Genomic DNA, 22536 nt, shown 5'->3' with positions numbered 1-22536 from the left:
GCCGGCGATACCCCTGTACTGCTGTGAGGGGTATTTCGATATGCTAACAGGAACTTATTGAGTTCATCTTGCAATTTCGTATTTTCCACATGAGCCACTTTCAACGATTTTAACAGAGTTCGATTTTGACGCCAGTTCTACCTCCCGATTGGCTTGTGGCCAAAGAGACAAAACACTTGGAAAAAGACCCAAAACACGTCGAACAGCGGTAATACTGTATGTATCCTATACAAATCATACTATTAAGTTCAAAATTTGTCAGGACTAGGTACAGCCTGTTCACATTACCAAAATCTTGCCCCAGGTCAGGTCCAAGCCTGGTCCAGGCCACCTTCTGCTGTTGGCCTGGATTTTGTGGCCTAGGCCAGGTCCAGGCCTGGTCTAGGCCGGAAAAACAACATCTAGGCCTAGGCCTGGTCCAGGCCAGGTCAAAGCACGTAGTGTAAAGGCGGCTAAAGAACATTAACGCCTGTATTCTGAAAGCTTACTCACACTAACACTTGAGTGCCATTCCAGTGAGGTGTACTCAAGAAGAGTTAATAAAGTGTGAGCATGATTGGAGTGTGAGCGATATGTTCTGCTCATTGAGGTGACGCTCCAATCGGTAACACTGATCCTCAACAAATGTTGTTCAATTTGTATTCACTGAGGTCACTCAAGTATAACTTATATGAGTCGCACTCGCCTTTGTTATCAAAATCAGTGAAGTGTAGCTTACTTAAGTGCAAACAGGATACTGCATAACCAATACAGGCAAGATGTCCCAAATAAGACAGTATTTTTCTGAATTAGAGAAGTCGCTTATAACAGAATGCCTGGATAACAAGGATGTCCTTGAGAGCAAAAGGAACGATTACAAAAGCATACAGCAAAAAAATAAAGCTTGGGTAACTCTGACAGAAGAGTTTAACAGTCAGGCGGATGTCCATGCAGAAGCATGAGTCGAAACAATTAAAGATATGCTGGGAAAATATCAAATCTCGGGCGAAGAAAAATATATATATTATATAATCATTGCACTCCGCCTGCGTTATTGTGTCAGCGGTTGAGTGACTACTGGCATACTTCATGCAGTAAATGCTATAAAGCTTATCAATGAAAAAAACGATAAAACAATTAAACCACTGGATTAAACCAACCGCTTATCGGGCTACTGTGATCTGAACATCACTACATCAGCCAAATCCCAAATGAGCGAAGTTACTATTCCATATGTATATATACAAACATCCCTATGTCAGCCTGAAGCCAAAATAGTTTCTCTGAGTTTTGAGACGAAACACTTGACGCCAGACGTTGGGCTGTGTGTCAAATTAAAGCTATTGAAAAGTTACATTTGGTGTGGAAATTTGAGAACTTGAACTCCAAGTCTCCAAAGGAAATATTTTAAAAAAACAAAAACAATTACAAAATTGCAAAAAAACGGGAAATTTTCAAATATTTTTTAGATATTTCCCTTTAAGTTAAACTCTCGAAATTACTACACGAAATATAACTTTTTATTAGCTCTAATTTCATATACGGATCAACATTAGGCGTTAAGTATTTCGGCTCAAAACTCAGAAAAAGTAAAAAGCACTTACTTCGATTCCCCCCCCCCTTGGGTTATCACTCCAGTTTGTTTACAGTTCAATGCGCCATTCTGGGATCAGAGCAGGAGTGGCTACCAAGCAATGATTGATACGAAATGCATTTTTGGCTCATCGAGAAAAATCATTGGTCTAGGTTGGTGAAAATATGGTGTGATTTTGATTATTTTTGGGGCAATTTTGTGCTTCGAAGCTTCACGTGTGTAGCAACAATAATCTCTTCCATACACCTCGTTCGATAGATCCGCGAAAAATCCCTGTGAATCGAAATTATCTTCGAATTATATCATGGACTGCTGCGATTTGGAGGTTGGCTGGTCGAATTGTCATAATATGTGTTAAAATAAACCTGCGTTTTGGCGGGTTTCATTTGAACCCACAAACTAACCTAGGGTTTTTTGCGGCGTTTTAAAATAGTGTCCTCTCTGTATGGAACCTTTGGAAATCGATGATGTCAACTTCTATCCTTGTACCTGTGGTTATCAGGTTTGTCTGAAATTGTGATTTGTGTTTTGTATATTTAATAGTTTAATAGTGTTCTGATACGAATATTTGTTGCTTCGATAAAGGAAGTTGTGCCTTTGTTGTGTTATTGCGAACGATTCAAACTATTTTAATTATTGTTGTGTGTTTAAAGTGTTTTATATGGTTTTAGGGATTAAATAGTCATAGTTCGTAAATTACAGTAATATTCAGTAAGGCTTTTTCGTGTATTTGGACTTGTATATTACTATGACGCAATGTCAAATATTCTACCTATTTTATACTGCTGCGGAATAACGCTATTTATAATAAGTTAGTTTGGTAATAGTAAGTATTTAAAGAAATATATATATTTTATTATATAATTCTACCAATTTTCTTTCTTAACCATTCAAATTTTACAACTTGTTCTAACTTAATTAATTATAATAACTTGTAGGTACACCACGTAAGTATTAAATACTGCAAAGCTTTCGGTCCGTTAACCCGGACCTTCATCAGTGCAATTACTTGAATACACGTTTGCGCGTCACTTAAATATCATGTTAGTCGTGATTAGTTTGCTCGCGCTATTAATTAAACCGTTTCATTTAATTAAGTTCTAATCAATGCGCGCGCCCTAGACAAGTATTTGACTAAGAGACACCGAAAAGAGCACGCCACGTACTATTAAGTGGCTTTCCCTCTTGGACGATAGTTTGATGTTTATAAATTTAAGGTGTGTAGATTAAGGTGTGTAGATTAAGGTGTGTAGATTAAGGTGTGTAGATTAAGGTGTGTAGATTAAGGTGTAATTTAAGGTGTGTAGATTAATTTAAGGTGTGTAGATTTTGTTGGCATCGAATAAGGACAGATGAGAATGGGCTTTGTCCAGCTTGTATTCAAGTAATTGCACTGATGAAGGTCCGGGTTAACGGACCGAAAGCTTTGCAGTATTTAATACTTACGTGGTGTACCTACAAGTTATTATAATTACTAAAGTCGCCATGCAATCATACAAGAAAATTATTGTTCTAACTTGTTGCCTATTTTGCCCTGACAAACACCAGAGATTGGCATGATCTAAAGATAGCGCATCTTGTTGAATAATCTATCTGTCTGCTGGCATTTATACACAGATAGATAATTAGGCAAACCCACTTTTCTTTGGACAAGTTTGATGAGATGAATTATCTGACTTATATATACATTAACTCTTCACAGATCAGTTGTTGACAAATCAAAGTGATTAAATGTGAAAATAATTGCATTTGAACTTATTGCCTGACACTGATTCACATCAGTTATCCATACATATTTCACTTTTAATACTAACCATCAGATTGTAATGATTTTACATGATATGTTTAGTATATTTTCAATATAATTTCCTCTGATTCTTCTGTCACAACTTGTCATCCCGAAAAAATATCTTTGAGGTTAATTACCAACAAACATTAACAAAGATTTTCTTTTTTTAAGGTGTGTAGATTTTGTTGGCATCGAATAAGGACAGATGAGAATGGGCTTTGTCCAGCTTGTAGAAAGGTAATAATAATTAAATAATTCTACAAATGAATTACAAGTGTAAAATCACAATTCATTAGACAAAGCAAGAGTTAAAGGAAATAATCTATCGTAAAAACTACAGTCTATCCAATATAAGATGAAATACTAGAAATACATGCATGCAGCAACCCCTCGCCATTTTAAACGAAGCAAAATATTTTGTGCGCTCCCCAGACCTAACTTTCTGTGCTAATATTATGAAATAACTCCTGCAAATTTTTTGGAAACAAAGACAGTCGTAAAAGTGAACAGAAATCACCTGTTTGCCTGCTGCATTACATTGCAGTTTATGTGAGTGTTAAACTTTTCTATAGCTAAACCTTCAAAACAGCACAAATAATTATAATAACCATACAAGCACTAAACGTCGGATGTTGTTTTTCGATTATTTATGTTATTCAATGATTTTAGCTATTACCTCTATAAGCTGCAAAGTGATATTTGTCTTATCAAAACTCTGTCAAAGTACACTTTTGAGAACTCTTTTTAAAGTTTAAGCGATGATGTAAAGCCTTAAACGGTTGGTTAGCTCCTTGTAAAACGACATACCAAGCTCGTACTTGTCAAAATAACAATGCATTCTTACAGCAAACAGCAAACAAAATATAGACACCTACCACTTTAAAGATTATAAACTATGAGTCCTTCCTATTTCACCAACTGTTTCTGTGCTGTGATGATCTTTAAATCTTTTATTATTGTTTTAATATTTGACTCAATGACTTCATTTTTATATTTTTTAAAAATACTGCTCTCTTTTTGTCTTAGCCAATCAGCAAGTTGTAGTCGACCGTTCTTTCTTTGTTCAAATTTCGCGCATGCGCACAACTACCATGACCATTGAATGTCCATGACATTTGGGCAACTTTGGATTCGCCTATGTTCTGTCAGAATACCTGGGTGTAATTCTTAATCTCCGGGCGGGATTAGTACCCTTGCACAGTACTTCGAATTTGTTAGAATAGAGCAGTGTTTCATTATGAGGCACTGGCTATTTATCATTGCCTATTCTGCATCTAACAGCCAGTTACATGTACCTCCCTATCAGTTCAAAACAAGTAGAATTCACTGCTGTAAATTCACTGCTGCATGTACTGTGCAGCTTCTTGAAATTATATGAAATTCATCCTTCTACCAATTTTTGGAGGGTGGCGCCTATTTTTATATATTATAACTTAATTTTTTCTTCCATGTCACTGGTTGCATTGCTAGTTTACACTTTGGAATGATACAGATGAAGGCAGATATTATCATTAAATTTTAGTTCAATGGCTTAATTAGTGAACAATTTTTTTATGTTAAAATATTGGTAGAGGTTTTCCCTGTATATTGTTATGGTTTGGTTTAAAAATTATATAATATTTGTTTTATTATGTTTGTACATCAACAGATGGATTTTGGCTTTTTAACCCATTTGATATTCATAGATACTGAACTTCTTACAATCATTTTTGTTCTTTTTACTGATGTCATCTTGAATATATCAAACTTTTTTTCAGCTGTACACAGAAGACCCAGCTTCATATGAACCCCCTTCACAAGATGAGTGAGTATATAGATAGCTCAATCACGAATTGCGATTAAATCTGGTCTAACCACATTTCATCGAATGTGGTATAACAACTGCCTGTCTTGGATATGAAATTCCAGCCCTCTTTCCAACCTCCAGTCATAGCAATAGCCTTGGCATTCTTCATCCTTCTTGCATGAACGAAAGACTGACTTTTGTTTAGGTCACTTCTTTCTCTGTAAAATGAATCACCATTTCTTTGGTCTCATAAAAACAAGTCGGAATATAGTTCTTTTTGTAAATCAGGCCTCCTTGAGTGCTGGCTATTTGCTATTTTGCCATGAGGCATCTTTTTTGTAATTTAATGGTATTCCCATTTTTATCACATATTTTTTGCCCTCATTAAAAATGTTTTCTTTCCCACATTTTCTTTCATACAAACCTTCTTGGTGAAGGGCATTAGGTCAAAATGTCAGAAAGTGTCTTTTTCTATTCTAGACAGCTGTTACACCACATTTGATGAAAGTCATTTAAATATTTTGCATTATGTAGATACACTAGTACCGTACTGTATACAGGCTAAATAAGTATATATAGCTTTGTTAGACAGGTTTCCCAAATCGAGCTCTTGCTTACAAAAAAACTCAATCTTTATTAAAAGAATAGCACAGGGTTGAAGTCCATCGCTATGTTCCTTACTCTGGTTTTAAATAATGAAACTGGTAATCATCCAGATTACATTCATGACTTGCATGATTCAAAGGTTGGCGTGAACTTCTTAATTTTAATTGGAGGATTGAAGTTAAAAAATATCTTTGACTGACAAGTAAAATTGTCAACTAATAATGTTTGAATTGAAGACTATTAATTTATAGATGCTAGACATGTATAGGTTTCTAGTAAAAATTTAAACAAGAGAAATGATTGGATGTTTGTAGAATTCAAAGAATTCTAAAAGCAAGGAAACAAAAAGAATGTCAGAAAAAACAGAAACCTTTTGAAAACAGAAGTCACTTGGCAAATGTCAGGTATATATTTTGATTTTTACTTTTCAACTAAATTAAGGGAGCCTTTGTCGCACCAAGGAAAGATCAGGATTTTGCCAGCTGCTAAAATAATAAAAATTGACTGCATCATTTAATGCGGGCCCTATAATATCCTTAGACTTTTCATGACTATTGCAGAGTAAGTAGGACAACTTTTAAAAAATAAACTAAGAAAGGCAAACTTTCAACACATACATATAATGGATTAAATATTTAGAGTAGGTACAGTATGTAGCTAAGTCCTCTCACAAACTGTAATATTATCAACTATTTCAACTTACGTGTCTGTGTTTAAATGTAAGTAATTGTTTATTTTTAGGGTGGTACAGAAGAGTCTGGTCTTCATTGTTGGACTCTCAACTCGTCTGGCAAATGCAGAGGTACGTACTTTTGGGAAAAACGTTTCTGCAAGATACTCTACCTCACCCAGTGGAATGTATTCAAGCATCTGCCAACTCGGCTCAGATTAGCCCTACTCAAATAATTGAACACCATTTTCGAATACGATTTTATCCACTTAAGTATAAAAGCCTAATTACGTAGTACAAATTATATAATAAAGCCTAATTACCCGGTACAAATTACGACATATAATGGAGAGCTTTAGATTTGACTACGGCTACGAGATTCGTCACTGTGGCGCGAAACAAACGTTGTATGCATACGCCACCTCGTACTTGAATGATAAAACTCTGGAAACACAATAATAAATGCATGTTTATCCTGTCAACTATTTTGGAAATTTTACGCCTATACTATTTCGAAAAATACACATAATCAAACGTCACGGTCACGAAAAACAGTTCTCTTAAATTATTTTCTGGAAAAAAACGAGAAAATGTAAACTTTCATTGCTTTTTAAATCACGTAGTGAGGACTACGAAGTTTTCTTGAAATGCCGTAGTCAGATAAGCGACGGCTACGAGTCTATGGCGTCAGTACGAAGTATCACGAATATCACGTCAATGTGACGAATCTCGTAGCGGTGGCGGGAGTCGTAGTCAAATCTAAAGCTCTCTAATTATAGTTGTACGCGAGTGAGAAAGACTTTTGCTCATTCTGCTGATAGCTAAATCGTGTGTTTATTTAGTAACATTCGCTGATGTATGAATGTGTAGAATAAAGTTTTAATAAGGATGTATTTTGATAAGTAGAAGAAAGAACTAATAAAGCATTATAGTCATTCCACCCTTCCTCCAAAAGTGTCAGGCTTTTCTAAAGGATTTTTGTAGAGTGGATGTCGATTTCATCCTCTTATCTTATTGTGCTTATTGATGTCTTTTAGCTTCTCTCCTCACAAGAATATTTTGGGAAATTTGGAAAAATTCACAAAATTGCAATCAACTCCAGTACAAATTACGCTGGTCCCCAGGCGAGTTGAATCTTTAAAGTTTCCAACAATTTGGTTTTAACACCAGCCGCGTTTTCGAGATGTATAACCTACTCGTAGGCAGCCCAAAAATGCGCCTGTGCCATTTATGTTTATCATCCTATATGTACGTATATATGGATAAAGCATTGTTCATATACACACCTAAAAATCTCACATCTTGTTGACAACTTGTTGGCTCAACAAGCTTGTAGCAAGCTTGTTGACAAGTTGTAACAAGCTTGTTGAGACAACAGGTTGTAGCAAGCTTGTTGACATCAAGCTTGCTACAACTTGTTGGCTTGCAGACTTGTAGCAAGTTGTTGGAACAACTTGTTCCAAGCTTGTCGACAACAAGCTGTACCAAGCTTGTTGGAGCAACTTGTTGACAAGTTGTTATAGTCATCAAGTTGTAACAAGCCTGTCACAACAAGCTTGTACGAAGGCTGCGCGTGACAATGCTGTAACAAGACAGTTCCAACAAGTTGTAGCGACATTGTTAACGGCAAAAGTTTTCCGATAACAACAAAATCAATTTGAACTGGGCCAAATATGATTTTATTGATCATTGCCATTCATCAAATGGCAAAAGCAAGATCAACGAGCTTTTAAACACTTTAACACTCTGCAACGAAGTTCATAACTTCTTTTAGTAATAAGATTTGAAAAGAATCCGAATTCCTTGAAAACATTACAGATGAACATTTCCTTGTTTCAAGGATATCTATAACCGTTGAACCGTTGAGGAAGTGACGATTTCAACGGAGTAATCTCATTGGTTCAGACTCTGTTTAAACTATGTATAAGTGATCTTATTGGTTGAAATATACGTCAGTATATTTGCAAATTTCCCTGCTCTTTTCAAGAGTTCACTGATTCACCTGGTCATTGAGCTATCTTTGTGCCAAAACCTTTGATTTTTTAAGCCTTTAAAAGTTTAATAAACGTTGAAATATCAGTTAAAACGGATGGGCAACTTAAAAACGTTTGAAGAATACTACAGTTCGACGTTTTAATCAAGGTATGTGCGTTTAATTCATCCCAATATTTGATATGGCGTACACAACGCCGGCAACACAATTTATTATAGTACACAAGCTAGCCTTTAAAAATATTTGTTGAATTTATTGCTTTTTATAAACATTGAACTGTTAGTTTCTGTGGATATTTATCAAAATCGAAACTTTGCCGGTTTTTTGTATTCAATAATTCAAATATTTTTAATGACGAGTAGGTGTACGGTAAAGTGCAAAATTTCCTATTTTTAATATCTGTGCGTATGTTTTTAGCATGCTCTGATTAGAAATAATAATATATATTTACGTATTATGGTAATAAAGTATTTGTACATTACTTATTTGACATTAGACTTGGATGGCAAGCAAGACCCTCGCCACAGGAGACAGGATGGAGTTTCCTCAACGTATTTGCAAACCAGTTTCCTCAAAAATATTTGCATATTTTTTAAAGTAACTGATTCCTGAAGCCATTGTATATTATACTTTATAGGAATTTGATTATCAAACTGGAGCTAAACTGAGGTATTGGCCGGAAAGTCGTATCAAACAAAGTGAATTATAGGAAAGAGGTGCAGCTAGCTGTTGATTTTTGGGATGACGAAGTCAATTCAACAAGTGACTGAAATACTGGTATTATACAAGAATATTCATGCACCAGTTAATTTTAATTATTAGGCTATATACTCAGAAAGGAAAATACATATGTTCTTGTACTGAGCCTTTAGTAATCTTGGTACTTCAAATGTGAAGTTTGTATTTAATTGCTAACCTTAGAATTTGTTTTTAAAATAATATGATTTTTACATCAAACTTTGTGTTGTTTGTTCTTTGTTTCACAATCTCCGGGAAAACACGCGTGTTTTCAAGCGAGATTTAATGCGCGGCCATGTTTGCAGCAAGCTTGTCGCGACAAGCTTGTAACGGCCTTGTTATAACAAGCTTGGAACAGCTCAAGTTCAACAAGCTTGTAGCAAGTTGTTGTCAGACTTGTAGCAAGCTTGTTGGCAACAACCTTGGTACAGCATTGTCACAACAAACTTGCTACAAGTCTGACAACAACTTGCTACAAGTCCGTCACAACAAGCTTGGGACAAGCAGTGCGAACACAACCTGATATCGGCTTGTTGGAACAAGCTTGCTACAAGTCTGCTGCAGACTTGTTACAACTTGTGCGTTTTTACGTGTGTAGAATTATTAACATTGATGGCGCACGTGTATTTTTGGGCCTATGTATGGTATACGTAGTCAACGCTAAGGCGATGCAACGGAGGATTATAGTTGATGGGAAAGTGCTACCCAAGCAAGTTTGCTGCACAGTTTATACATGTTTCTCAAATTAGATGTCTGTTCATGCACACGACCCAATTTTCTCAGGTGCAAAATTCCCTTCTGACTTATAGAATGTAGTGTGCTAAAAAACATTACTGCGTTGGCTTCAGTGGATTTGCTGCATGTCTGAATATATCAATATATAAAACATCTATCAAAAGTGAATCCAATCCAACAAAATTAAATCGTGTGAGCAAACCTTAATTTAATAGGACGAGAATACTTTTCGAGTGCGCATTATTTGAGGAAAGGAGGGTTCATAACAATGATTAGGCTACTTGATTGATTTAAACTGGTTCGTTATATTCGCAGTAAGTTCATATTTTATAGGAGTAAATATAAAACCGAAGTAGTGTAAAATATTTTGTCAGTTCTTGCTATTTTTAAGGAATATAGAGATTCATAATGTTAATGAAGCGTTTCTTAACGTTATACGGGCTTTACCCTTCTTTAAAAACTTTTTCAAGAATTGCAGAGAGAGAGTGTATGCTCTTTTCATATAGTCTCAAACTCAAACATTATGCGACTAGATATTAATCAATAAATTTAGCTGTTACGTAAATTTTAGTTAACCGCCCTGGTGGCAGCTTCATTGTAATAGATTTTTGGACCAGGAACTGGTCTCTAACCGCTGCTAATCATTTTGTTGTTGTTGTTGTTGTTGTTGTTGTTAGGGAGTGACGCTCTTTAAAAAAACCCTAAGGCTCTATCATTACTTGTTTGATCGGAATGAAACTTGGCACAATTATTCTGAGCATTATTCCGCATCGATTGACGGAGTTCGAATTTTTACTTTTGACTGTTGAAGCAAGTTACAAGCAATTCTTGACCATATGTGCAGCAAATAATATATACATATAATTAATATTCAGCCTATATATCATTAATATTCAGCCTATATATAAGTAAACGCAAACGATTAGAAATACATTGTCCTCTCTATTGTTGTAAATACAATGCAGTTCAGAAACTCGGTCACGCAGTTCCTGGTCCACTATAGTACGATCGTACTTGTTCTGCTAAAGACGTGTATATAACACGTGGTGAACAAAGAAAATAATATGTTGGGATATTTTTTCTAGGGACCAAGTGCAAGTGCTTATATCACATATCAAGACGAAGAGGTATAATTCTTGACAAATATATTACGTTATTAAATTAATTAAATTAGTGTTAACGCCACCACTGTATTGAAAGTTACTGTGAGATTTATACGAGGGAAAAATGAGGAAATTAGCCTTAAATATTGTATAATTAGCTTTAAACAGTTGAAAAATTTGAAAAGTATTTAAAGTTTACCGACGTTCCCAAGTATTTCTATTAACGATAGGTATGAAGTCTATTTCTATTAACCATAAATATATAAAATAATAAGTGCAATATTAAGCCGACTTTCAGGTGTTACGTCTTCATTTATTCATATATAGGATGCCTTCGAAGCTATTCGTGCAGTCAACGATATTTTCTTGGATGGCAGAGCTTTGAAGTGAGAAATAACCATTCATTGTTGCTATTAAAGTATTGTGTGCAATTTATTTATGTCTGATCGCATATCACGAGATAAATTTGAGGATGCTATTTCTACGTTTTAGAGCATCTCTTGGAACGACAAAATATTGTACAAATTTTCTAAAAAATACGAACTGTCCTAAAACAGTAAGTAATGTAAACACAATCAAAGACATGTACACTCTTGTCTAGGAATAGGGGAACATATACACTTTTATCTGGGAATAGAGGATGGTCACTTCAGCAAAACCTTGTCTAGGAATAAGGGCAAGGATGGTCAGTTTAACAAAACCCCTGTCGAGGAATAAGGGCAAGGATGGTCATTTCAGCCACTAAACTCTTGTCTAGGTATAGGGGACAAGTATATATGGTCACTTTACGTCTTAATTTAATGTTTGAAAAATTTTTACTGTTTTTTTAGGATTGCATGTACTTACATGCGTTGGATAACGATGGTGCTAGTTTTACAAAAGAAGAAATGCAAGCAGGGTATGTTTTCATAATGCCTGCATGGTCAATTAGTTATGTTACTGGAGCTAGTGTTGGTCGTTTTTTTCAAGATAGCGTGCATTGTATTGATTATCCGGATAAAATCATTGCCAGCAGACCATTTGATGAAATATACGAAATATCTTGTGAAAACAAGATCTTGTAAACTATTTCAACGTTATTTTCAAAACAGTATTGATCAGTATTCGCCTTACGGGCTTTCAATCATGTTATTTGCAGAAACACAGAAAGATGCAATAGAAACACAGGCCTTAAAATATCGGTCAGCAGTGTCGTCCGCCAAAATGTCCGGTGCCTTTCAGAATGGGTCGGACATTTTTAATTTTATGTCGGATGGCTTTATGTTTAGTTTGGCGCGAAAATGTATTCGTTTAAGATTGTAACCACGCTTGCCAAAACAGAAGTAGAACAATAACACTTTGAGAAATTCCGAAAACTAAAAGTTGCGCCAACTGAAACGAATCGTATGCCGCCTAGAAGTGCTACATTACGGGATACATTTACGTCAGACAAAGTTAAAATCTGGCCGACACCAATACACTTCGGTCGGACAAACAATAAATCGTAATTTTTCTTCGGTCGGACAGAATGTCCGGTGCTTTTCTCTTTACGTCGGACAATTTCACGAATGGGTCGGACAATGTCCGTGACCGACCGATATTTTAAGGCCTGGAAAAATAATATTACATTCCTTCGTACACGCGTAAACGTTGATCAGGTTGTTTCCGGTTTATGAAAACAGTAACAATGTTGTTCTGCACACCAGAAACATGGTTGTTATTAGATTGCGACATCTTATTGTTAAGCTTCACCAAGTGGCTGCAACTTGAAAACAACCATGTTCGTAGGGTACAGCACAACCTTGTTCAGACCTGTTTTCATCTTGGGACCCTTCTCATTCCTCCTCTTTAACCACCGAGCATGGTAGTATTCTCCCAAATATTTTTCTGGTATGGATCTTCTAGGAAACATATTGAATACGAACAGATGTTGCTAAACAAATACGAACAGAAAAGGTATTGCTACTTCGGTTGCTTTAAAATTAATCTGAAATTTGAGCTGGCAAATTAATCAATGAGTCGACAGATGTTTTTTGTTGCCTTTTTTCCTCTTTATCTTCAAGAAAGATACGGTATATCGCTAACTATATAGCTTGTCTCTTGCTCTGTAAGAATACCTAAGACAAAAGAGACGACTCAAAATGCCACTTGCAGGCAATTTTATCAGATAGTAAGGCATAATGTAGGTTAAAAACTATACAAATTTTTTTTTGTTTTTTAGAAAAATTTCAAACGTAAGTACCAGAAAGTACGGAATCGTATGCCGAGTTTTAGTAAAGTAGAGACCACGGAACATGCTCGCGTTTTTTGTTGTGTGTTGTGTGTAACTCAAGTGTGTTTTACTCAGGAGACTGTGAGTTATATATGATTACATTGATTCCATAATGATTCTGTTATTATGTAAAGGGTGTATCAGAAAAGCTTACCTTTGGACTTTATAGTTATAATTTAAATGCCTGAGCGACATGAATTCCAAATTGACTTTCATTTTTTAATACCGTCAACTGCATTATAAAGCCAAACCTTATTTGTTTCAAACATTTTTTGATGCACCCTGTAGTATAAGACAATTACCGTGTGGTATGAATCTTAACTGTATGTAGTTTGCATTGTAAGGATCTTGTAAGAGAATGTAAGTGTTAATCATGCGCAATCACATAGTCGTGTTTTTGACTTTCCATGATGTTTGCGTGGAGAGTTCCAGCGTGAACCTGTATAGACATTATGCTCTAGCAAAATGACGTAACATGCATGAATAGTCCGCCCTCTTGGGTTATTTTTTGTTAAGCTTATGCTAACTCCCCCCCCCCTTTCGGGAACGTTGCGACTCTTGTTAAATAATGGGCAAATTGTAAGCCACCTGCAGTGCTACAACCTCAGTTATTTTCTATATTTGCTTTGTTTTACAATAACTGCATGTGTCTAATTTGCCACCCAGAGTGATTGAAAGCCACAAATAAGGACTATGGCGTCAGTTGCAAAGCTCAATTTAAAAACACCTCAAGACCTAGCCAAGAAGTGCAACCTTTTAGGCGTTTTGGTATAGGGATCCTGGCAACCCCAGACCCCAGGGTCTACTTGCTGAAAATATGCTGTTCACAACTACTGTAAATGCGTAGCACGAGATTTTCATCTGACCAAATAGTAGAAAGATCTCTTTATTACCGCTCTTTCTTTGATTGAGCGATCTTCCAAAATTCGATCATCATCCATTATGCTAAATATTCAATCCATGAAATAATTCAAAATTTTACTTTACTCTACTTCTTAGTTATATTCATAAGTTGCGGATAAATTTCAAGGTTTTCCCGCATCTCCTTTTATAAGATTTGCGACCGGTCTCTCTTTATGTTCGCTTTAACCATGCAACTTGTGAAGGTGCCTCTAAAAATCTGTTTGTTGTGACAAAATTTACTTTTTTTCGCCCAAAAATGCTGTTAATTGCAACTATTTTTTAAGCTGTAAGAACTAAACTAAAAATCTTGACGCATGGTATAAGTGCGTACTTTCTAAGAAAGTATAGTGAAGCTTCGTAGCGCGATTAATACCAGTGGCATTACATTCCACTGGCAAAGACGCAGATATTAGGGTAATTAGGTAAATAAGAACCGCGAAAGTTTTCATGGCAAATGACATGTGATTTAGGACGGCAAAACAACGAAAACGGCCGATTCTAACCCCAATCCCAATTGAAAACAAAAAGAAACCCTAGTTGTTGTCACGAGACGTAAGAATCAGCGGACAACATTATTATGCATTTATTATTCATTTCGGTGTTCCGGTTGCTGTTGTCGCTTGCTGTCATAAATCGTAAGGTATTGCTACGAATGCTCCTTTTCCTCAAAATTAGTGGTCAATTGCCTCGACAAACCCCATCACCTTTCTCCTCCAGTTAAATCGTTGGAACATGGCATCATTCCAATAGAAGAGCGTTAATGCGACAAAATACCTCGCCTCCTTAGTTTTGGGTTGCTTCCCAATTAGGATATACTTGCAGCTATATGTTAGTCTTAGCTTTAGTTGCCATCAGATTTCTTCATGCGTTGTAATTACCCGGACAAGCAGTTATTGCCCTGTAACACACAAGGCAAATTTAACTCGGTTTATACTAAGGTAGCTTTGTATCTATTTGTGTTGAAGTATTTGACCTACAAGAAAGTCTGAAAATAGAAATTCCAGAGTTGGATGAATGGTTTACCTACAGTGCATTGCAAATCTAGAAAATTCTGAAGTATGGTCCAAACGGTTTTTTAAAGATACCGTAATATGTTCATTTGAAGCGACGCTTACAAATATACAAGATAAAGGTCGACACAGACCGGACGCGATGCGGCAACGCGACGCGAATTTTCAGTTTTCAGAAGTACATAAGTTAATTTCTGGAAGCAAAATTTGGAAGCTGTGGACGCCAGAGCAGTCAAAATGTATTATTGTTAAGTAATCTACAAGAGTATTATGATAGTTTAAAATTTATTTGCTTTTGGAAAATCAAAAACTTGAAAAATCGCGCCGCGTTGCCGCATCGCGTCCGGTCTGGGTTGGCCTTAAACCTCTGTGTACCTAACGGTATTCGCAATCCAGGTTTATCTAATTTTGAACAGCAATCATTCAATGGTTTTTTGTCTCATTCAAGCGGTCTAAAATAATTTGTCGTGATAGATAATGTGCTTCTTTAAACCGGATTTATAAAAAGCATTACTAATGCACTTTCTTGTTTACCAGGAAGGAAATGAAAGATGGCCGTCGAGTTCCCTGGACGAATCTTCAGGTCTGTTAAGTTGAGTCCTTTTCAATGACTAGAAGGGAGTACTATATATAGTTACCCCTGACCCCATTAACATAGTTCCAACCGCAGTACATTAGCCGAACCGAATGACTGAAACAAAAGACAAGAAAGCCTCAAATGATCAAGAAAATGGCAAGTCAGTATTTTAAGGCTACAACTCTGTGTTTCTAGAACCAGAATGTGGGCAGAACGAAGTTCAAAGTCAAACAAAACTGTATGTATTTTTGCTTAATTCGATAAATTCATTTCCATGCACGAGTTGTCGCGGCTTTGGAAGGGCCAAGTATAACTGTATGGGCGTGTCTAATGCCATAATCAAAAGACTCTTGCAAATTAGAGCTTCTAACTATACAGGATTTTGTGCAGTGCTAGTATCGCTTTTTCTCTAAATCGTCCCGAGAGAGAGGTTCCTCTCGTAATTGCCACCATTTATAATCTAGCCGTCCTGCCGGCATGATTTTTCATTTCTAGTTCACATATGCCTGAATTTATTTTCTGGTAATCGGTTATTTCCGTTATTTTGTGTCATACTGTTGTAACAGTATCACACGAGCAAAGTTTTAGCGGGAAAAAGTCACATCGTATCTTTGCAAAAAAATTGAGTTTTTTTTCTAAGAATGAATGGAGGTAGTCCCCCTCCAGGACACCAAGCACTAACTGGGGATAGGAGGGATATCAATGAACAACAGTACGAATCTTGGGATGATGAAATAACAACACGCACCAGTCCTAACAGTTTAAGACCAATAGGCGCCGAGCAAAGAGCTACCACGTCTGGGGCGCTTGGACATACCACAGGTTTGTGAATATCAGAACTACTGTAGCTTAAATTTATTTGCAGATTGTTAACTAACAAATCACAGACTCAATTTTGAACGTTGCGAAGTCGTCTATAGGAGCATCTTCTGACAAGAATCAAACTGCATTTTTAGTGCAATCTTTTCTTGATTTCACAGTATAAAGGTTGTTGATTTTTATCGTTCTGTGTTTTGTAGATCCGTTTGTTTCCCCGTATCGAGGTTTAGGGTGAGTATTTAATATTTTTAGGAAATTTTTGAATATTTTTTAGCAAAACTACTCCTGATTAGAAATGTCACTCTTCAACAAAAAATGATTAATCAAAAATCTACAGAGCCCTTTAAGACATTTCCGGGACCTGAGCCCCAAATTAATTTTGGGGAGCTTTTTTTCATGGACACCCGTCTACCCCCATTCTATCATATCTACCTGCGTCAGCTTGGGGCTAGGGGAAGATTACCTCTTCCCCCCTGATACATATACTATTTGCCAACCTTCAAGTTACATAATTTATAAATGCGATTGCATTAATTCACTGCTTGTGCACAGGAATTTAAATCTCAGCGTAAACTCGTTGATTAAAGTGTTTGAGGTGTTTTTACCGAAATACCATTTAGAATTGTTTCCATCAGACGCGTGCGATTTGTCATTCAATTATTTCCGGGCAGCTGTATAGGAAAGTATAGCTTAATTATGATAATATATAACAGTTTTTCTCTCATTTTATAGTGACATAAAACCTATCACTTCAGATTTAACTGCAGGACTGGGTTTGTCTAATTTACATATTGAAGGTGGCGGTTTACAATCAGAAGATGATTTGGGTATGAACTGCATATTATCTTCATTTAATTGAAGCAGGGATATATGGCTGTCTAAATTGTCGGTTCATTAACCATTTTGGATAAGTAGGGACCCTAAGCATAAAGGACGGGAACACGACGACGGCAACTATCATATTACAATTTACAATGGATTAATTGAAGTCCTATTAAAGTTTTAGACGTCGTTTTGTTTACAACTACAAACCTAAAGTGTCCACGTCCTGTGTAGAATGCCGGCATTTCTAGACCCAGGGAGTGCTTCTTCAATTTAGGCTCTGTAGAATTATCCCTAAACATGAATGCAATGTTTACAAGTCTTATAGTGTACCTCATACGATTGATAATAAACAACGACTCTTTACCATAACGTTTATGTAAAGTGTTTTAGAGTGTTTCGGCCGCGTCGTCGTCGTGTTGCCGTCAGACATGTTTCAGCGGGGTTGTCCTCAAATGTTTCGGCACTCAGAGGGGCGTGTGGAATGAGTCAGGATTGATATACCTGTATGACCTGAGTAATTTCAATAGTTATGCCCACCGAAATAATCCATCATGTGTTGCATATTCGAAGAATTCATCTGATTTTGATGTTGTATTTTTTGACCGAGGACAAAGCATTCTGACCAATTTTTAATATTGCAAGTTATTATGGAAATGAAGGGGGGTTGTGATTGTCATTACCGGGAGGTATCGCCATGCTTCTCAGTGCTTATACTGTTTAAATCTATAAGCGAATTGCGTTATGATTGCTAACAATTCTATATTTTACAAGGCAATCCATAAAACTGAAAGCGGTTTTTTCGCGGTAGTGAAAATAATTCGACGTTTCAGATTGGCATAGCTTTTCTTATCGAATGATCAACGATAACGATACTCGTATTTTTATCAAACAGTCGAATCCCATTGGTGCTCTAATTAACAAATAGATTACAATGAACCGTTGTCTGTTCAGTTATAGATACACGGTATGACGTCATATGTGATAAGAACAAAAAAGAACAAAAAAAGTGGCCACGAGCCGCCGACTGAAAAAAATCCAAAATTAATTGAATTATTTGTTTACAATTTAAAAACAAGAAAATTGCTGTGACGTCATTCCGTGCGTCTGTCCTCTTATAGATCATGGCTCTCGACCAATGAAATTGCTTGAATTCTTTACGTTATTATATAAAATATTTTAGATATTTCGACTCCAATATTCTAACAATTTCGTAGGATTCGATCCTTGGAACGAATCACACAAGGGCTTAGAGAATCTTATCAACGAAGAAACTGTTAATTATTCCGACCAATCAAACGTCAATGCCACGCCACAGTTTGCAAACCATGGAATTATTCCTGGATCTCGTAGTTCTCTTCCACCTCCACCATCAAACTGTTTGCCCACTGTAGAGGAAATGGTATGCCTTTTACAGCTGTTTAGACTTATCTTCCCTAGAAAATCATGATCAAAGTGTGTCCACGTTGAACTACAAACACAATATAGGCGTTTCTCTTATTCTAACGCTTGCCGTAAACCGATTATTCTTCTTTTGCATGAAACAATTGAACAACGATCTTAAAGTCTCGATCTTGTTCCCTCATCCAACAATCACACTGAACCATGCATCACCCCCTCTTACACACAGTAAATTATTAGCATCTCGTTGTAGTGGTTAATTAATCATACCATTTTTGCAATTGTAGGAATTCCTAAGGAATTGGAAAGCTGGTTTACAGGCGCTTCTACCGAACATTAATATAAGTTTCGCAGGTTAGCAAGGCATCAGTTGTCTTATTGTTAGCAAGCTAGGTTATATAACGTGATGTCGGCGCTGTTGTGTCATTTCGTATTTCCTTGTGCGGGGATTCGTGTTTGAAGGAACTTTATGTGTCGGTTACAACGACTGTAGTTGGGTTGTGTCATGTAATTGTCTAAACGACTAAATTTAAGGTGCTATTTTGACATCTATTTTAGACACATTTTCTCCTTACCAATGGCATCCTGGAGATGCAAATGGCTCAAATTCTCTGTTATTTAACAGTCAACATGGTTTCAAACCTTGCAGTACCTCTAACACCCAGATACATGAGGGTAATTAGTAAGCTAGTGTTTGGTGGTTCGGCATTCAGTCCGCTATACTTCTTTAACATTCATTGGCCACAAAGAATATCCTTACTGTCTTTCCAAATCCTTAAATCCCTAATCTGCAGATAAATCGTCCAAGCTGTTAAATCTGTGTGAACTGCAGTTGACGAAAGCATGCGGTATGCTTACTTTGCTAGCAGAATTAAAATTCCGGATTTCTCATCGTCAAAACACCTCATTATAAATTCCTGATTCCTCGATAAGTATTCTCATGAGACTTCAAGATAAAAACAGTCTATATTCCACTTACCTTCTCAAAAGCGAATAAGAAAAAAATTGTAGTGATTTACGGTACAGTGTATAATAACCCTTGTGTTTCGTTTGCGTAGGTCGTCATATGCGACCCCCACCAGGTTTCGAGTCACCAAATAACTCATTTCTCGCCGTCAGAAATCCAACGCCAGGATATCACATTTCTCATGGTAAGATGGTCTCTGTGAAACATAGTTTTCAGCATGGGGGAAGTCCGAGGATTAACTTTCCTGTGTTTTATACAAATACAATTCTTGCGAGAGTTTAATGAAAGTCTAGCACTCGTAACGTTGCTAATATTTACCTGTATCCTTCGTGTTTATAATCATAACAAAATTGCGCAAGTCATGGTTTTAGATGTCTACAATTTACACTGGAAAGCAAAGGAGGGGGGGGGGCGTAGGGATGTGACCAACCCACCCAATAATCGAGCAGTCGGCCCCCGAAAAGTCTCCTCCTTAAAGTTGCATGTTTTGCAGCAAGCGCTTTCCGGCTTTCATACAACCGGCCCCTGGGTACTCCTCAATACAAGATGAATCGTAAATTGAAAATGGTTAGACATAACACTAAAAAAGGCGTTTGGCTCTCCAGAGATTATAATCTTGAGAATTTGCCCGCTCGACGCCATCTGTTTGGGCGGCTCAAAATCTGTTACTGTGTGTTTGAAGGAGTATAATTAAAATTTGTTTTTAATACTTAGTTTCAAAAGCCACTGCTGAGTAGAGTTGTTCTACATGCAAACGTTATTTTAATACTAAGGTAGTTATAGTATCACGCAGATATTGCATTTTAAACTTGCAAAATTGCCCTGTGCAATTAAAAAGAATCGAAATCGAAATTCGTGATAAACTTATTAAAGTGATGTTTCCTATCTGTTTTTGTGGTTTAAAATTTTCTTAGAGTATTATATTTGTTGATATTTGAAAATTACGATACGTAATGTTAGCAATCTATAACGTGTTCCATACTCCGTGGTGCACAACACCTCAGTTTCATTTGATCATCGTCTATACCGATTTTTAAGCAATGAACATGAATCCATATATTTTTCGAAATGGAGTATAAAATGGGTATTTTTGTCACTTAGGCGGTGTTGGTAATCACCGGATGGGACATACGAGTAAGGATACATCTAGGGTAAGGTCAATAGCTTAGTGACAAGAACGTTCCTTCTTACTCTGAGAATTGGCCTAAAACCAACCTTGTTTTATACTGTGTCTCTGTTTCTTAAAGTTTTTTACGCTGCCCGGTCCACACACGTATTTTGTCGCTTCTTGACCAAGAGGAAAAGCCCCTCGGGAATATGTCCTTTTTAAACTCTATATTATATTACAATATATACCTTATTCTTCTATAGTTGATGACAGATTTCCACGATGATGCAGTGTTGGGAATCTACGGGAGAACAGAGCCAGGAACTCCACAAACTAACATAGGACCTCTCAATTCAAAGTTTCCCACAGATTTCGGTTCCCAGACGACAGATAAGTTCTATTCATCAAATCTTCACTCACAGAATAAAATTGAAATGGCTAGAAATAGTTCCCGCAGAGAAATACCGCGTAGAACGTGATAATCAATAATAACAGCTGCCAGCATTTTGCCATTCTAGTATTAAGGTTATAACATTCAAGGTTGATATTATTACTATACCTAATAAAGGCTTCCATGAGAGTTCACCATTTCACATTTCTTATGAATCCTGGTTTCTATTTTGTCGTAATTGTCGTGATCATGTCGTTTTCACATATATAGTACTAGGTGTACAAATATGAACCTCAAGGAATGGCAAATGCTGGAAGTTAAATACATTGATTTCCTGTTAACGAGACTAAAGTTCCGGAATCAAACAGACAAATGAATAGACCATGACTTTTTAAGTCGTTGGTAATGATAATAAATAAAATATATTTCTTACTTGTCGTCTGCATTCCTTTAGGATAGAGGCAGTGGCGTAACGACATGTACACTGCGAACCACGATAATTATAGTTCAAATAGAAATTTTCATACAATGGTTTTAAACTTACACAATCCTAGCGTGAAACTATTCAAGGTTGCATGACTTCTCAAATATTCCTTCTAAAAAATTTAATTGAGATTAGAAAAGTCCTATTGATGAAAATATCACCCTTATTTCGGCACACGATATTAGTTTCATGTCGGGAATTGACAGCGTTAATGAAAATCGTTCATTGCCTAATATTTTATTGATATTGATCTATTTTCGTTGTTGATACACTAACACACAAAAGTTTAGAAATTCACACCGTGATAGAAATGGAACACGGAGTGATTCCATTCATTGAATTGAGTGAGTTATTTGTTGACATGATCCCCGTGAAGTCTGATCACATCAAAAAGTCGGTCGTTCACTGAATCTGTGAGTTTCTTAATGGTTGACTTAGGGATGGAATCCACAGGTCATTTTTGGAGGAATACTGCTTCCCATCCGCATAAACCTGGCGTTTAATGATCGACCAGAAGTTCTCAATGGGATTTAAGTCAGGGGAGTTTGGAGGCCAAATCATCAGGTTATCACTTATCATTCATGAATCCGATAGATTTCAAAAACGCTGTTGTAGCCTTTGCCGCATGGACGGAGCGTTGTCATGCATAAAGATGATCTTCTTCAGTTGTGAAGGTCATCCAGCCATGGTTCAAACACATTCTTCAAAAACTAGCAATACGTGACGGATGTCAGTTTTACTTCTTCAGGAACACGAAATGGACCGTCGAACTCATCCCCAATAATACCACCCCAAATCATTACGCCTCAA

The 22536-nt window shown here is 36.5% G+C and overlaps 1 protein-coding gene across 1 annotated transcript; it reads left to right on the top strand.

Annotated features, from left to right (window-relative positions):
• The first annotated feature begins 1698 nt into the window (after nucleotides 1-1698).
• LOC114531041 (CCR4-NOT transcription complex subunit 4-like) lies at nucleotides 1699-21710 on the top strand. Its single transcript, XM_028552684.1, has 24 exons — nucleotides 1699-1898; nucleotides 2007-2075; nucleotides 3534-3599; nucleotides 5120-5166; nucleotides 6069-6158; nucleotides 6496-6556; nucleotides 7462-7548; nucleotides 10976-11017; nucleotides 11321-11379; nucleotides 11486-11549; nucleotides 11824-11891; nucleotides 12878-12928; nucleotides 13194-13206; nucleotides 15695-15740; nucleotides 15930-15972; nucleotides 16375-16556; nucleotides 16754-16784; nucleotides 17286-17380; nucleotides 18593-18777; nucleotides 19064-19130; nucleotides 19335-19451; nucleotides 19835-19927; nucleotides 20845-20894; nucleotides 21115-21710. Exons 1-24 carry the CDS (start codon nucleotides 1878-1880, stop codon nucleotides 21328-21330), a joined length of 1863 nt encoding a protein of 620 aa, XP_028408485.1. The 5' UTR covers nucleotides 1699-1877; the 3' UTR covers nucleotides 21331-21710.
• Nucleotides 21711-22536: the final 826 nt, after the last annotated feature.

The sequence above is a fragment of the Dendronephthya gigantea genome, unplaced genomic scaffold (assembly GCF_004324835.1).
Source record: "Dendronephthya gigantea isolate DGI-Jeju-01 unplaced genomic scaffold, DenGig_1.0 000068F, whole genome shotgun sequence".
Classification (NCBI taxonomy): Eukaryota; Metazoa; Cnidaria; class Anthozoa; order Malacalcyonacea; family Nephtheidae; genus Dendronephthya; species Dendronephthya gigantea.
The sequence above is the reverse complement of the archived record's forward strand: the minus strand, read 5'-3'. Positions and strand labels throughout refer to the sequence as shown.

Coding starts and splice junctions, on each gene's coding strand:
- LOC114531041 (XM_028552684.1), top strand. CDS start 1,878: ATGGACTGCTGCGATTTGGAG. Junction 11,550..11,823: donor ATACGAACTGTCCTAAAACA/GTAAGTAATGTA, acceptor CTGTTTTTTTAG/GATTGCATGTACTTACATGC. Junction 15,741..15,929: donor TTCCCTGGACGAATCTTCAG/GTCTGTTAAGTT, acceptor CTGTGTTTCTAG/AACCAGAATGTGGGCAGAAC.